The 17,639-nt window shown below is 44.0% G+C and overlaps 1 protein-coding gene across 2 annotated transcripts in view; it reads right to left on the bottom strand.

The window, feature by feature from the left end:
- Positions 1-17,639, bottom strand: part of Garre1 (granule associated Rac and RHOG effector 1) — a 63,563-nt gene that overhangs the window by 37,473 nt on the left and 8,451 nt on the right. Inside the window, exons 1-2 of one of the 2 annotated variants that reach the window (XM_069998578.1) lie at positions 15,017-15,123; positions 3,945-5,249 (exon numbers count right to left, since the gene is read on the bottom strand). In XM_069998578.1, coding sequence (XP_069854679.1) covers positions 3,945-4,439 — 495 coding nt within the window. In that variant the 5' untranslated portion in view covers positions 4,440-5,249; positions 15,017-15,123. Of the gene's footprint in view, positions 1-3,944; positions 5,250-15,016; positions 15,124-17,639 lie in introns of those variants that run through there. The other variant, XM_069998579.1, reaches the window with a different exon arrangement.

Genomic DNA, 17,639 nt, shown 5'->3' with positions numbered 1-17,639 from the left:
CTAAAAAGTCAGAAGAGGAGCTTTGGGACAAGTGGTAGAGTGCCAGCCTTGAGTGAGAATAAGCTATGGGACAGCACCTAGACCAAGGTCAAGCCCCAGTACAGGCACAAAAAGAAACAATCCTATCGTGTGTGCTGCCATTGAGGACTCTGTGCTGCTTCAACCAATTTCAAAAAGCAGACAGGCACGCAGGTGAGTGCAGACAAAGAAAACATGAAAAGTACCCTTACTGTAAAACAACTCCCTGTCAAGAATAACTAACTGAGACTCTCTAGACCTAGAACTCACAGGCTGATCCCTCACTGACCTAATCACCTCTAACGGCCCCATGACCTTCCCACACTGTCCACACTGGAAGCTAGTTTTCAGAGTGAGCTTTGCTGGGGAAAAACTATATCGAAACTATAGCAAAGGCCTGGCCTAGCCAGTCAAGTTCCACAATGTTAGACCACAGAGTTCTTAGGGGTCAGTAGGAAGGGAGAATCAAAGTTAAAAGCCTCTCCCAGCTTTGGTTCTAGAACCATAAAAAGAAACAAACAAAATAGGGGAAAAGTCTAAATGTCAAATGCCTATCCATTTCACTTTGGAGGAGCAATCACTGGCTTATGACTAAGTCCTTTGATAGTATATGAATTCTAGGAATACCATATACTGTTCTGGGAAAAGTGAAATGTGAAGTTGGTGGGTATTGGGGCCTATCCTCCCCAATCTCAATTTAGAACTGACATAGGCTGTTTCAAACAGAACAAACAGACCCACAGGTTCTAAAACTCACTCAGTGTACTATGTAGTTTCCAGTAGCCTAAGAGGCCTCCATTAGGCACAGAAGGGGAAAGAAGGAGCAGGTGTGCAGGGTGTGTGAGGGGGGGGGGGGGAGGGAGAGAGGGAGAGAAAGAGTATTCCCCTTACTCTGATCAGCATTTCAATGGAAGAAAACCAGCCAAAATTCCAAACTACAACAAAAACAGTAAGTACTTCCCCTTCTCTGCTATAATAGTGTGGATTCTAGGAAAGTAGAAGGGGGAAGAAGTAGGTAAGTACTGCCTGTTAGTATTCTAAGTACTGGTGACTTTGTAAGTAAGCCCTGCATCTGGAGAGGAAGGGGGAAAGGGTTGGTTCTTCTTTAACTGTCCTGGCCTGTGGGATAAGTGAAACTTTCCACCAGGGTTGGAGAGCAAACAACCATGGCAGGTCCTGGACATGAGGTCAGTAATGTTCAGGTTGAAATAAATGCCTTGGTCTTATCTTTCCAGTTACTACTGCTGAATTCTAACTAAATAGAGAAAGGGCCAGGTCATCCTGGAATGAGAGCCATAGCAGCCTGGATCTAGTATGGATCAACACACCCTGAGTCAAAGAAGTGACCAGGATCACTCCCTGGTGGTTGAACTTTTTTTTTGGGGGGGGGGCGGGGGAGTCAACAATGGAGCTTAAACTCAGGACCATGTGCTCTTCCTTGGCTTTTTCACTGGTTAGTGCTCTACCACTTGAGCCATACCTCCACTTTTGGTGCTTTTTTTTTTGCCAGTCCTAGGGCTTCAACTGAGGGCCTGGGTACTATCCCTGAGCCTTTTTGTGCTCAAGGCTAGCACTCTATCACTTGAGCCACAGCACCACTTCCAGCCTTTTCTGAGTAGTTTACTGGAAATAAGAGTCTCACAAAGACTTTTCTGCCTGGGCTGGCTTTGAATTGAGATTCTCAGATCTCAGCCTCCTGAGTACCTAAGATTTCGGGCGTGCCTGTAGTATCCAGCTACTTCTTTCTTTTTGTGGTTAACTAAAATATAAGAGTCTCACTGACTTTCCTGTCCTGGCTGACTCTGAACCTCTATCCTCAGATTTCAGTCTCCTGAGTTAACAGGCATCAGCCACTGGCACCAGGGGCCTCATGCAATGATTTGGCTTTTTCTACTCAAGTTGATACTTCTAAGGAGCTACAACTCCACTTCCTAATTTTTACTTTTTTTTTTTCAAGAGTTGGAAAAAAAGGAAGGACATGTGGCATAAACCATACCCATGTAGGCCAAGAAGCCTAAAATTTCCTGACTCTTACAGAACAAGGGTGATAAACTTTGATTTACACCAATAATGTTGATGTTGCTTAAAAAAATAATCACCTTTGGGCTGGGAAGGTGGCTCAGTGGTAGAGCTCTTGCCTTGCATGCATGAGGCCCTGGGTTCAATTCCTCAGCACCACATAAGCAAAAAGAAAAAAAAGTCGGAAGTGGCGCTGTGGTTCAAGTGGTAGAGCACTAGCCTTGAGTTGAAGAGCTGAGGAACAGCACCCAGGTCCAGAGTTCAGGCCCCACGACCGGACCCCCCCCCAAAAAAAAAGAAAAAATCACCTTAGTACTGAACATGGTGAAGCATGCCTATAATCTAAGCAGTCAGGAAGCTAAGGCATGAGGATTGGGTAGTTTAAAGACAATCTTGCTATATACCTTCATCCTGACTCAAACACACACACACACATATGCATGCATACACATTCTTTTTCTCATGCACACATACACACACAATTCCCTTTGGAAGTGAGAGAGAAAATCACTTTTAAGCACAATTAAAATTAGCTGTGTTACTTAATAGTTAGTTTTGTTTTGTTTTGCAAAGCAGTTTTAGTTAGCTTATGCAGCCTCAATTTCTGATATGGCTCAAAGAACTGGCAACTTCAGCCCCAGGATGGGAGAGGAACAATTCTCTCCCCAGGATTAGCCATCCAGCAGCTTAACTTGGGTGCCCAAGGACACATGGAGAAACCTCAGCTTAACTCTCTCAGCAGCTAAAAATAACTTTTAAATCTATCAGATAAATAAGATAAAAGTTTAACCAATCATTTCTTGGGACTTGTGCATGTAATGCCATGTTAGGCATGCTAGCCTACTATATACTCTGCAAGTCCCTAGGTTTGATGGGAGGCAGTGCTTACCATAAACAAAAGAGGATTCCTAAGTCAAGTCAAGAATAAAGGTAGGCCAGGTGCTGGTGGCTCATGCCTGTAATCCTACCTACTAAGAAGGCTGAGATTGAGAATCATGGTTCAAAGCCAGCCCAGGCAGGCAAGTCTGAGAGACTCATATTTCCAATAAACAACTCAGAAAAAGCTAAAAGTGTTGGTGTGGCTCAAAGAGGTAGGGTGCTAGCCTTGAGCACAGAAAGGCTAAGGAACAGAGCCCAGGCCCTGAGTTCAAGCCCCAGGACTGGCAAAATAAATAAATAAAAGCTCAAGGACAGACCACAGGCTCAGAGTCAAGTTCTACAAAAACAACAAAAAAAGAATAAAGGTAGCTCACACCTATAATCCTAGCTATTCAGAGGTCTGAGATCTGAGGATTGCTTTAGAAGCCAGATTGGGTAGGCACATCTGTAGATTCTTATCTCTAAGTAATCACTAAACCATCCTCTACCCCACCCCCCAAGTTATAGAGAGCCAGACTTGGGCAAATAAAAGCTAAAGGACAGTGCCCAGGCCCTGAGTTCAAGCCCCAGTATCAGCTACAACAACAACCAAAAAAAGCTTTTAAGTTACTTAGTCTGAAATGAAAGCAGTTGGGAACTTGGCAAGCACAAATATTTTTTTTGTGTGTGCTGGTTGGGGGTCTTGAACTCAGGGCCTGAGAGCTGTCACTTTGAGCTTTTAGGCTATGCTTTATCATAGAAACTACAACTCTACTTGCAGGTTGGTTTGGCAGTTAATTGGAGATAAATCTCATGGACTTTCTTGTTCAGGCTAACTTTGAACTGTGATCTTCAGATATCAGTCTCCTAAGTAGCTAGGATTCCTGGCATGAGCCACTGGTGCCAAGCCAAACCGTTTTTTCACACAGGGAAATCATAAAGACAGGACACAGGCTACTACCCTAGGGCCTGGGTACAACTAACAGAGCATCCTCCCTGACTTGGGGAATATATTTCCTATCTCATGTAGGGGACAGAAGATACTGTACCTCAATGTCCTGGAGACTGAACTCCTTCTGATCTGTGAAGTTTGCAGCCCCGGCACTAAGCTCCATGAGCATCTTGGCGATCTCGGGCTTTATGGCTGAGGTCAGCCGGCTGGCTGCCTCCATGACATGTTCCTGTACATCTCGGAGCTGCACGGCTGCCTTAGAGTAGGGAGAGTTCCTGAACACGGTGCTGAAGAGGTCTGTGAGGAAGGTACTGGCACGGCAGAAGACATTGAGGGCATCCAGGTACTTGGAGATGCCCTGCTGGATATCAGCGATAGGAGTGGAGTGGGGCATGGCATGGTGGCAGCTGCCTGCAGTGGTCAAACTGCCCAGGGGGGCAGCGGTGGCTGTAGATGCCAGGGGAGCACTCAGTGCCCGGCCCAGCTCTGGCAGCGGGTACTGCTGATGCTGCTGCACCTTCTGCTTGGACCCGCCAAGCAGGAAGCGCCGCTTGTGGTCCATTTTACTGTCCTGAGCACTGCAGCAATACATGCGGGTAGGGGCAACTGTGCCAGGAACTGTAGGTGGGTGTGAGGGTTTGGAGTTTTAATTACTGTCTGTCAAAACTGTAGACAGGTATAAAAATAGTAGAGTTCTTCAAATCTTCGTTTAAAAAAAGGCATTTCCATGAGGCAGGTGACCGTGTGAGCCAACATAGAGATAAGGACAACAGGGTCATACAATTACTATTTTCAATGGAGGCAGGATCGCTGGACCAAAAAATAAAAATAAAAAATAAAAAGTGTCCAAAATGCTGTGTAAGTACTATAGCATTCTAACTCTCTTCATAAAAAGATATGCTTGCTGAGAAAACTGTTTAATTGTTTTGCAAGAATAGTTTCCATAGTCATATTTACAATGGCAGAAAAATAACTTAACTTTTCAAAATGCAATATAATGAATCTTTAATATACCAAAAAAACATTAGAACCCCACACCCATAAGCTGATCAACAGCAATTTACAAAGTAGTACAGGGGTTATTTCACACAAAGTTCTTAAGTACAAAGGGCAAACCTCTGCAGAATTTTGACAGAGCCTGCCTGTCAAATCCATCTACCTATAAAGCTTCTCCTCAATCCTAAAAGTCTCCAAATTTCCTGTAAGGTTTTTGAAAAACAAGTTTTCTTTAAAATTGGCATTGGTGATGATAAATCTTTTCCTACTTGCTTTTTGTTTGCTGAGGTAGCAGTTTCCTTGTAACGTTAATTAAGATGTGCTTCCAGACTGGGTTGGCCCTGGTAAAGTCTGAAGTCTGAATCAAGAATGCACGCATGTATTCATAAGGCCTCTATGTCATTTCCTGTTAGAAGAGGAGAAAGGGAATGTCAGTGTGTAAAATCAGTAATCTTAGAACATTAACTTCTGCAATTTTATCATCCACATCCATATCTACACTACAGATAAGTATATTAAGAAGTCAAATTATAGCCTCACAGAAAGAAGCAGGACATGGGTGACAGCTCATTCATCATGGCTTAGAAAACCGTGCTAGGTGCCTGTGGTTCACGCCTATAATCCTAGCTACACAGGAGGCCGAGATCTGAGAATTGCAGTTTGAAGCCAGCCTGAGCAGAAAACTCTAGAGACTCTTATCTACAATGAACCAACAAAAAGTTCGAAGTGGAGCTGTGGCTCAAGTGGGAGAGCACCAGCCTTGAGCAGAAAAAGCTCAGGGACAGTACCCAGGCCCTGAGTTCAAGCCCCAATACTGGCACGTACACACACGTACACACACACACACACACACACACACACACACACACACACACACACACACACACACTCTCTCTCTCTCTCTCTCTCTCTCTCTCTCTCTCTCTCTCTCTCTCTCTCTCTCTCTCTCTCTCTCTCTCTTCCCAATGTTGTTTGAAAGTTTTTCAAATGCATTCCCTCCATTTCTATCTGCCTGAAGGGCTAAAATATGTTCAATCCATTTAAGGACATTTCTTTTCCACATTTTCTTAAAGGCGTTCTCACTGGGAAAACATTCATGATTTATAAATCTACGGTTCATGCAACATGGATCACAGAAGATCTTCCCAAGACTGGGAAGATCTAAATAATGTGCTTGGTAAGTTTGAACACTACTTATAGCTCACAGCAGAAAATGACATAGCAGCAGGTAATGATACATCTTTGCAAAACCATAAGTATTTGTGGAGATTATCAAAAGATTAAAATCTTCCTTTCTCCTCTCTCTCTCTTCTCATCCCTCCCCACCACCTCTCTTTTAGACAAAGTATCACTATGTAGATCATGCTAATCTCAAACTCACCATCTCCCTGATTCAGTCCTGAAGCTTGAACTTAGGGCCTGGGCACCATCTCTGAATGTCTTTTCATTCAAGATTAGCACTCTACCATTTGAGCCACAGCTCCACTAGTGGCTTTTGGTGGTTAATTGGAGATAAGAGTCTCACAGATATTCCTGCCCAGGCTGGCTTCAAATCACAATCCTCAGATCTCAACCTCCTGAATATCTGGAATTATAGGTGTGAGCTAGTGGTATCTGGCTCACTCAGCTTCTTCAATGTTAAGATTACAGGTGTATGCAATATCTAGTATATGTCTGAGTTAAGCAGAAAAGGTCAGATAAGGTGATGTTAGGGAAATGAACCATAAGATATGTATTCAAATGTTTTTCTTTCATGCGATTGTTTCTAACACATTTAAAAGATTATTTCTTTGTTGCTTTGTATGTCCCTCCCCACAGTATAACCCCTGCTTTCACTATATTTCATGTTGGTATAATTTGTGGAGGGGAAGGGGAAAAACAAATAGTTTAAATAGGGATACAGGTGGACCCAGTACAAAAATGAGATATACAAGTCGTTATGATAAAAAAACGAACTTTACAACTTTGGTGGGGGGGCGGGGAGGATTGGGGAGGGAGGATGGGAAGGGATGGGAAGGGGAAACAAAGGAGGAGGCTACAATGCCTGATAAGAAATGTACTCATTATCTTGCCCATGTAATTGTAACCCCTCTGTACAGTATTTTCACAATAAAAAAAAAAAAAGATTACAGGTGTATGCCAGCACACCTTTTCCTGCTAATGCACATAAGAGACATTTATTATGTGAATTTTATTTTTGCCAGTCCTGGGGCTTGAACTCAAGGCCTGGACACTCTTCTTGAACTTTTTGTTCAAGGGTGGCACTCTACCACTTGAGCCATAGCACCATTTCCAGCTTTTTCTGTTTATGTGGGTACTGAGGAATCAAACCCAGGGCTTCATGCATATTAGGCAAACTCTCTACCACTAAGCCATATTCCCAGTCCTATTATGTGTATTTTAATAAAATACAAACTTCTTCTGAAGTCTTATGTTTGAACTGAGTTTTTTGGGTACTTGGCAGCAAGTTCATGTGTTTTTTGTGTTTTTCTTCAGCCCCTTGCCTTAACTAGGAGCTGGCAGATTCAGTGATCAAGAGTGGGAAATGAAGCCAGGCACTGGTGGCTCACACCTGTAATCCTAGCTACTCAGGAGGCTGAAATCTGAGGATCGCGGTTCAAAGCCAGCCCGGGCAGGAGAGACCGTGAGACTCCTATCTCCAATAAAACCACCAGAAAACCGGAAGTGGCGCTGTAGCTCAAGTGGTAGAGCACTCGCCTTGAGCTGAAGAGCTGAGGGACAGCGCCCAGGCCCAGAGTTCAAGCCCCATGACCGACAAAAAAAAAAAAAAAAAAAAAAAAAGAGTAGGAAATGGGCTATAATGTAGCTTAGTGGGTGGCAAAGTGCTTGCCTAGCAAGTACAACATCCTGGGTTTGATCCCCAGTACCAAAAAACAAAAGAGAGAGAGAGAAGGAAGGAAGGAAGGAAGGAAGGAAGGAAGGAAGGAAGGAAGGAAGGAAGGAAGGAAGGAAGGAAGGAAGGAAGGAAGGAAGGACGGACGGAGGAGAGATTCACTTGATTAGCCTACTTCTCATTCCTGATTTCTGTATTTGCCAACTCCCAGAAGGGCCCCTTGTCCAGCACCAGTGGCTCATGCATGTAATCTGAGCTATTCAGGAGGCTGAGATGTAAAGATTGCCATTTGAAGCCAGCTCGGGCAGGAAAATCCAAAAAACTGTTATCTCCAATTAAGAACCAAAAGAACAAGTCACTGGTAGCTCTTGCCTGTAATTCTAGATACTCAGGAGGCTGAGATCTGAGGATCAAGGTTCAAAGCCAGCCAGGGCAGGAAAGTCCATGAGACTCTTATCTCTAATCACAGAAAAGGCCAGAAATGGTGTTGTGACTCAAGAAGTGGTAGAGTGGCAGCCTTGAGCAAAAGCAGCCCAGGGACAGCACGCAGGCCCAGAGTTCAATCCCCAGGACTGGCACAAAAAAAAGTCAGAAGTGGAACTGTGGGATGGGAAGGAGAAACAAAGGAGGAGGCAACAATGCTTGATAAGAAATGTACTCATTATCTTGCCCATGTAATTGTAACTCCTCTGTATGGTATTTTCACAATTAAAAAAAAAAAAAGAAAGAAAGAAGTGGAACTGTGGCTCCTGTACGTAGAGCACTAGCAGCTCATGGTCAGCCGTCAGCCGATATGTTTATAATCTCTCTCTCTCTCTCTCTCTCTCTCTCTCTCTCTGTGTGTAGAGAGAGAGACAGAGAGACAGAAAAACAAGAGACAGAGACAAGAAAAAAAGCTGGGCCTTTATCTGGCTCCTCCAGGAAGAATGGCTCTGCCTTTCTTTTCTACTTTACCTCTGCTCAGTTGTCAATGTAACACAAGTAACAAAGTATCTGTATTTAAATAGACTTAGCCATAGGCCTTCTGGTTGTGTTGAATTCCCCTATGACCATGTTGCTATTATGCCCTGGTAAGTGCCTGTGCCTTTTCAGTCAGTTGTGAAATAGAAGTCTTCTTGTGCCATACCACCACTAACAAGAGGACCGCTTGCTGCTCAATTTTTTTTCTTTCTGTTGACTTCATGACTAAGTGGATTTAACCTTGTTTTCTGGCTGGTGATATAGGTCAGTGGGGAGCACCTGCCTACCACGTGCAGGACCCAGGATTCAATTCTAGTGACACATACAAAAAACCTTTGTGGTCCCAGGTCATGGCTAGCAATCATTAATCAAATGGGAAAGTTTAATTAAGTCATCTGGGGATTCAATTTCTCTTTGTATTTCTTAGGTTTAAATAGAAACTGGACATCAGGAACATGTGATGCCTCCTGCCCCAGGATAGGTAGATTTTTGCTTGCTCTGGGGACTGAGTTAACTTAAAAAGAACTCTCTTAATCTAGTGCTATAAATTAGCTATATATGCCTATAATCCTAGCTACTCAGGAGGCTAGATCTGAGGATTACAGTTCAAAGCCAGTCTGGATAGGAAAGTCCATGAGACTCCTATCTCCAATTAACTTCCAAAAAGCCAGAGGTGAAGCTGTAGCTGAAGTGACAGAGCACTAGCTTTAAGCAAAAAGAAAAAAAAAAAAGTTCAGGGACAGGGACACACTAGAGTTCTAGCTCTAGGCCTGGTATAAAAACAAACACCCAGGGCTGGTAAGGTAGCTCAGCGGTAGAGTGCTTGCCTTGCATGCATGAGGCCCTGGGTTCAATTCCTCAGCACCACATAAACAGAAAAGGCCAGAAGTGGCACTGTGGCTCAAGTGGTAGAGTGCTAGCCTTGAGCTAAAGAGCTCAGGGACAGCACCAAGGCCCAGAGTTCAAGCCCCACAACTGACTAAAAAAAAAACAACCAAGAACATAAAAACAAACACCTTTCTTATTTCTCTTTAATTTTTTTTCCAGACTAGCAACTTAACAAAACCTGCTTACTTTCACTTGTTTGGTGGAAATCATAATATTAATACTAATATTATCAAACATTTAATGCTTAATATACTTTGTGTGCTGAGTATGTGTAAACTCATCTGCCTCAGCAGTACTCATGATTAGTTTATACAAAATGAAGCTGTGGCCAAGTTAGGGTAAAAACATTGGTGATTGTCATATTACCAATAATGACATATCCAGGATTTTACCTGGTTAGATCCCTCCAAACCAATGCCAGTCCAGGCATAAACACATGACTCTACTTCCACATTAAAGTTGGAACTCTTGTTTATTGCCAATGGGAATTCAAAATGTTGAGGCCATTGTGGGAAAATAGTATTTTCCCTAGAAGATTAAACATAAACTGGGCACTGGTGGCTCACACGTATAATCCTAGCTACTCAGGAGGCTGAGATCTGAGGATCATGGTTCAAAGCCAGCTTGGGCAGGAAAATCTGTGAGACTCTTATCTCCAATTAATCATCAAAAAAAACCTGGAAGTGGTGCTGTGGCTCAAGTGGTAGAGTGCTTGTCTCTTGAGCTGAGGAGCTGAGGGACAGCGCCCAGGCCCAGAGTTCAAGCTCCATGACTGACCAAAAAAAAAAAGGATTAAATATCAAGTTGGGCACTGGTGACTCATGCCTGTCACCCTAGCTACCTAGGAAGCTGAGATCTAAGGATTGCAGTCAAAGCCAGCCTAGGCAGCAAAGTCCCTGACAATCTTATATCCAATTAACCACCAGGAAACAGGAAGTGGCGCTGTGGCTCAAAGTGGCAGAGCACTAGCCTTGAGCAAAAGAGCTCAGGAACAGTGGCTAGGCCTTGGGATCAAGCCCCACAAATAACACAAAAAAGAAAAAAACAAAACAAAAAACATAACTGCCAGGCTCTGGTGGCTCATAGCTGTAATCCTAGCTACTCAGGAGGCTGAGATCCATGGATTGTGGTTTAAAGCCAGCCCTGGCAGGGGAAAAAAAACATCTGTGGGACTCTGATCCCCAATTAACCACCAAAAGGACAGAAGTAGAGCTGTGGTTCAAGTGGTAGAGCCCCAGTGAAAAGGCTCAGTGCACAGGCCCTAATAAGTTCAAGCCCCAACATTGGCACATGTGTGTGTGAGAACGCGCATGCCCATGGGCAGGCACACACGCACTAATAAAGACAAAATGGTAAGAAAAACTACCATTTTGCACCCCTAATGAAACTGCACTCTAGCCAATGATTAGCAAGCATTGTTAAAAATGATGAGGTGAATCTGAAGATCAATTTTATGATGGAGGAATCAGGCTTGATTGCATCTGAACCGACTGGTTAATTCTAGCATCATTAGAGGGAGGACTAGGCATGTAATTGCATACCATTTCTGTGATGAAATACACAGTACACAGCACCACTCATGTAGTCCTTCTGACTAAAATATCGAATCAAAATCTAGCATCACTATCTAGTTAGCAATTTGTAGAAAACATGACAGATAAAACTCCAAACTTGTAGTCTTTTTTTTTGTAGGTTTTTCCAGCCTTCTTATTCATCAATCACCAGTTCTCACAACACTGACCTTTTAAGCTAGGTGAGATGTGATTTAATAGGCTCATCAGAACAACTATACTAGCTTTGTCCTCTAGCTTCATTCTGATTCCTTTCTATCTCCTTTGAATCTCTTTTCTGGGAGGAATATATGATGAATTCATACCCAGTGGTGCCTCCTTGCACTCAATAAAAGTGAACTCCACCATCAAGACCTACACATTTTTGCCCACTTCTCCAGCCTCAGGTTGGTGTGTGTCCTTACCCCTCACTCATCCGTCTTCAGCCACACTGCTGAATGTCCAGTTCTTCCAGCATACCAAGCAAGCCTTGTGCTTTTACCTAGAAAGCTCTGGTCTCCTCTCCTATGGTCCTTTAGTTCTTTGGCTGTCACTTCCTTAGAAAACCTATTATTTGGCCAGGAGCTGGTGGCTCAACACTTGTAATACTAGCTACTGAGGAGGCTAGTATCTGAGGATCATGGTTTGAAGTCAGCCCATGCAGAAAAGTCCGTACGACTCTTTTTTTCTTTGTCAGTCATGGGGCTTGAACTCTGGGCTTGGGCGCTGTCCCTCAGCTCTTCAGCTCAAGGCGAGCGCTCTACCACCTGAGCTACAGTGCCACTTCCAGTTTTCTAGTGGTTTATTGGAGATAGGAGTCTCACAGTCTTTCCTGCCCGGGCTGGCTTTGAACCACGATCCTCAGATCTCAGCCTGAGTAGCTAGGATTATAGGCGTGAGCTACCGGCGCCCAGCCATAGGACTCATCACCAATTAACCACCAGAAAACTGGAAATGGTTCGATGGCTCAAAGTGGTAGAGCACTCGCTGTATGGAAGTGATAAAAGCTCAGGGACAGTTTCTAGGCCCTGAGTTCAAGTCCCACAACGGAAGGAAGGAAGGAAGGAAGGAAGGAAGGAAGGAAGGAAGGAAGGAAGGAAGGAAGGAAGGAAGGAAGGAAGGAAGGAAGGAAGGAAGGAAGGAGAAAGGAAAGAGAGGAAGGGCTGGGAAGGTGGCTCAGTGGTAGAGTGCTTGCCTTGTATGCATAAGGCCCTGGGTTTGATTCCTCAGCACCACATAAGCAGAAAAAGCCGGAAGTGGCACTGTGGCTCAAGTGGTAAAGCGCTAGTCTTGAGCTGAAGAGCCAAGGGATAGTGCCCAGGCCAAGTTCAGACCCCACACAGGGAAAACCAAACCTACTATTCTGTCTAAACATCAAAGCTGTGTGGTCTTAGAGACAATAGCTGGCACATAAGTGTCTAAGGACAGCAGTGCCTTGTTCAGTGCTGGGTCTCCAGAGTCAGCAAGTACACTGGCAGACTCTTTGGAAATCTGACATCAATGAGCTATTGATTGCTCTCCAGTGGCATTCACTGCCTTACAAATTTAAGAAATTGGCTCCCTATCCACCTAAAAAGTGACAGATCTGCAGTCCTGGCAGAGGTTGCAATATCTGTGCCCTCAAGGGAGGTGATATGGGGTTGTGGATATAGTTTACTGGTAGAACATTTGCCTAGCATGCATGAGGCACTTCCCCAGCACTTCCAAAAAAAAGATAGACTTAGGTCTTGGTTTCTCAGAGTCACAACCAAGAAACAACCATTAGGTGAGCATGAGTACCTGAGTTCAGTCCACAGATCCACTAAAAAAGCAAAAGAAAGGCGGGGGTGGGAGGTGATAAATTAAGACAAATTCATTGAAATAGGAACTAGATTAATGCTGGGGTAAAGGGGAGGAAAAACGGAATAAGGATTGACAGCTAATGGATAGATTTCTTTGTAATGAAAAATACTCCCCCCCCCTTTTGGAGACAGGATCATGCTATGTAGCCCATAATATTCTCAAACTTATCACTTTGTGTCCATTTCCTGTGTACTGAGATTACAGCCATGTGTCACCAAGCCCCGCTTTAGAAGTTTCCAAATACTGAGCTGGGCATAGTGATTCACACTCTAACTCCAGCTATTTGGTAAGTAGAATAGGAAGATTGTGGTTTGAGGCCCAGTTAGTGAAAACCCCATCTCAACCAACAAGTCAGTTGATCCCCATCAACTCAGAAGGCTATATGTGATGGACTGCTGGGGCCCAATCCAACAAATAAGTAAAGCAAAAAAGGGCTGGCAGTGTAATTCAAATGGCAAGTGGCTACCTAGCAACTGTAAGCCTGGGTTCACACTTTAGTATTGCCCCCTTACCCCCCCCAAAAAAGGTGCTCCAAAATTGATTGTATTTCATGGTTTTTAGCTACAAATTATATATCTATATAAACATATATATATATATATAAAGAGAGAGAGAGAAATGGACTGTATATTATGTGAATTGTATTTTTATAGAGCTATTAGAAAAAAATTGGGAGTTAGAGGCATGGCTCAGGTGGTAGGGCGCCTGTGAATGAGCATAAAGCATCAGATATCCAGTTTGAGTCCCTGACTTCCACCGAAAACAAACAAAAACAACAGAAAAAATTATCTATTCCACAACAACTCCCTCTTTAGACACAGAAAATGTTCTCTTATCTAGCCCACAATAATATAAACCCAAATATCTGCCCTGGATACCATGGAGATGTGGAGACACCACAGGAAATTCTTGTAGCAGATTAGTGAAGTTTTTGTCTAAGAAGTTCAAAGCCCAACCAATGCCTTGTTTTTAGTTCAGACTGACACAAGCCATATTTAGAAATGTATGCCAGAAAAAAATGCTTTGAAGAATTTTACTCTCGACAGTCATGAATTTAAAATACCCATCCAGACGAGAAGATGTCTGAAAGATTCCATGCTTTGTTCCGTCCCTGGCTCCTGTACCTGTTACACATTGAGAGACTCCTGTGTGGGTGAGAACACAAAGGTGTGTGTTCTCCCAGACCTCCTCTACCACTGTGACCTTTGAAATACTGGAGATCTGAGTTCAGAGTGTCTAGTTGCTGGGCAGGCACTCTCACTTGAACCATGCCCCCAGTTCTCTCTGTACCTTCCATTCAATCCTCTTTCAGTGCTGAAGTTCCTCAGGGTTCCGGGCTGTGAGCTGTTTCCAAGATCAACACATCCTCCCTAGGCAGATCCATCTTTCCTTTTATGTTGGTCCTGTGGCTTTAACTCAGGGCCTGGGCTCTGTCCAGCTTTTGTGCTCAAGGCTAGTGTTCTACTACTTGAGCCACAGCTCCACTCCTGGCTTTTTTTTTGAAGCTTAGAGTCTCACAGACTTTCCTGCCTAGGCTCGCTTTGAACTCCGATCCCCAGTCCTCAGCCTCCTGAGTAGCTAGGGCTAAATGCATGAGCCACCGGCACCTGACTTGAAGATCCATCTTTCTAGCCTACATCTTCCTCCTGTGTTCTAAGACCTCACATATCAACGGCCTACCAAACAAATCCTCAAGACAAACACCTAAAAGCCAGTCTCCCAAGTCTTTTGACATTCTTCCCCTGCCTTGGTGAGTGGCATTACCATCTACTTTTTAGAATCCAAACCACAAGTTACTTCTTTCTGGGAGATGTGGTACAAATCCTTCCATAAATGAAGCTACAATTCATGAGGCAGCAAGGGGCATAGTTGGAGACACAGTAGGTACTGTGTGTGAACTTGGTAATCTGGACAATAAATGCATGAGTCCAGAGGAAGAACAATGCCCTTGTTACATACCTCACTGCAGACAGGGCTTCTTCATTCCCTTCACTCAAGAGCCCTGCAAAGCACCCAGAATGCACCTTACCAGCCTTACCTTACCTTACCAGCCTTACCAGTCTCATCCCTTCAACCTACCCTTTGCTCTTGCCAAGCTGTTCACCCAAGATGATGGTTGGGCCACAGGGTCACAACAGCTCACTTGGTGATGTTACTGCTGAACAGAAGCAGCCCTACCTACTCAAGGAAGGCTCTGTCTGTACTCTAGCGGAGCAGCAATCTCTCCCAGGGCTGAGGAGGATATGACATCATTTTGACCCAATCACAAAATGTTCCTATGACGCCCAGAGGAAGACGGCAGTAAAAAGACAAAGGTGGAAAAAACTGGCTCGGGTTCAGACCCTAAGGCCTTGTCTTCTATCACATAAAATCAGTGCCCAGCAGCCAGCCAGGAGCTGCTTGGTTTCCTGAGGAAGTGAGGGGAGGAAGTTCACAAAGCAGAAACAAGTAAATCACTGCCCAACTTCCTGAACACAAATCACTGAGCAAGGGAGGGTGCCATTAAAACATCCAAACGGAAAGGCAGGCAGGCAGGGGGAGCCAAGGCTCCAGAAAAGGAAGTAGCACTTCTGGGTCCACCAAACCTCAGACTACTTCTGTGCCAGGGAGACAGGAAAACAGGACAAACTGGATACTAGCTTATTACACAGAAACAGGCTCCAAGAAAGCCAGAGAATTAATACAAGAAATATGATTGTTTGAAGACTCTGGTGAAAATTCATGAAATGAGTTCCATCAGCATGAAAAAAAAACCCAAAAACAATGAAATAGCTTTAAGGAGGCCATGATTAAACTTTTCTTTTTCTGCCAGTCCTGGGGCTTGAACTCAGGGCTGCGCACTGTCCCTGAGCTTCTTTTTGCTCAAGGCTAGCACTCCACCATTTGAGCCACAGTGCCATTTCTGGCTTTTTCTATCTATATGGCACTGAGGAATCGAACCCAGGGCTTCATGCATGCAGGGCAAGCACTCAACCACTAATCCACATTCCCAACCCACTTTTTTTTTCTCTAGTAAAGAAATGGCTTAATCTGAGCTACTTGATTGATGAGATCCGTAGGACCACAGTTCAAAGTCAGTCTGACCTCCGGTGGCTTACACTTGCAATCCTAGCTCTTTAGCAGGCTGAGACAGGAGAATCACAGTTCAGAGCCAGCCCAGGCAAGGAAGTCCATGAGACATTTTTTGTTGTTGTTGTTGTTGTTGGTTAATTGGAGATAAAAGTCCTACAGCCTTTCCTGCCTGAGCTGGCTTTGAACCACAATCCTCAGATTTTTAGCTTCCTGAGTAGCTAGGAATACATAGGAGTATCTCCGATTAACTTCCAAAAAGCCAGAAATGGAGCCATAGCTCAAGTGGTTAAGTGTTAGCCTTGAACAAAGGCAACCAAAAGGCTCAGGGACAGTGTCCAGGCCGAATTCAAGCCCCAGGCCAGGCATGTGTGCATGCACACTCACGTGGGCACACACACCAGCCCAGTCAAAATGTTAGCAAGGCTTCCCCCTCCTCCCCTTCTCAACAAACAAGTCAGGCAGGATAATTCAGACTTGCAATCCCAAATTCAAGCCCCAATACAGGGACAAAAAATAAAATAAAATAAAATGGGACTGGGAATATGGTTAGTGGTAAGAGTGCTTGCCTAGCATGCATGAAGCCCTGGGTGCGATTCTGTACCACATACACAGAAAAAGCTGGAAGTGGCGCTATGGCTCAAGTGGCAGAGTGCCAGCCTTGAGCACAAAGAGGCTCAGGGATGGTGCCTAGGCCCTGAGTTCAGGCCCCTGGATTGACAACAAACAAATAAAATGCTTCTATATGCACTGACTTGGGTCAGCCCAAAGTTGAAGCAGCAAATGTAGCCATGAATGAAGCAGACAGCACCCGCTATCAAGGAGCTACTCCAGCAGCAGACACACTGCCTGCATGGTGGTTCCTGACTGCTGACATGTGCTCTGTAACAATTTATCACCACCAAACATGGCATTCCTCTGCAAAGCCAATGTAAGATATCATTAGTGGTTCTGGAAGCCTTTCTATTTGGCAACCCACAAATAAGTTATTGTTTCATTTAAGCAGAAGAAAAACTTCTTCAGACACAAAGTCAACAGAGCTGAAATTTACTTTCAAAATAGCAGAGCCTTAAAAAAATGAAAAGGACAAATGGGTTAAATAGTCACACAGATGAAGGAATAGGCTTAATGTTACTTAAGTTGAGGGTATTTTGGTTTTGTGGAGAAGGGAAAAGCAAGATCAAAGACTTAAAAGCTTATATTTGTAGCCAGGCACTGGTGGCTCACACCTAGAATCCCAGCTACTCAGAAACCTGAGATCTGAGGATTGTGGTTCAAAGACAACCCTGGCAAGAAAGTCTGTGAGACTCTCATCTCCAAAGAACCAGTAAAAAGACAAGTGGAGGTGTGACTCAAGTGGTAGAGCACTAGACGAGTAAAAAAACTGAAGGAAAGCTCAGGGCTCTGACTTCAAATCCTAATACTTGCAAAAAAAAAAAAGTAATATGATTATTACTACCACTGTATATCATACTGTGGTCTGTATGTACAGTTATAACTTCCAGAAATTTAACCTTCCTGGAGTCCAGGTAACAAACTACCTTATGGGCTCCTGAGGGAAATGAGGCCATGACTCTACCCACTCTAACTCCAAGCAAGAGGGAATACTGGAGGTGGACAGAACTGAGGAGGA

The sequence above is a fragment of the Dipodomys merriami genome, unplaced genomic scaffold (genome assembly GCF_024711535.1).
Source record: "Dipodomys merriami isolate MVZ:Mamm:240054 unplaced genomic scaffold, mDipMer1.0.p SCAF_52, whole genome shotgun sequence".
NCBI classification, from domain to species: Eukaryota; Metazoa; Chordata; class Mammalia; order Rodentia; family Heteromyidae; genus Dipodomys; species Dipodomys merriami.
The sequence above is the reverse complement of the archived record's forward strand: the minus strand, read 5'-3'. Positions and strand labels throughout refer to the sequence as shown.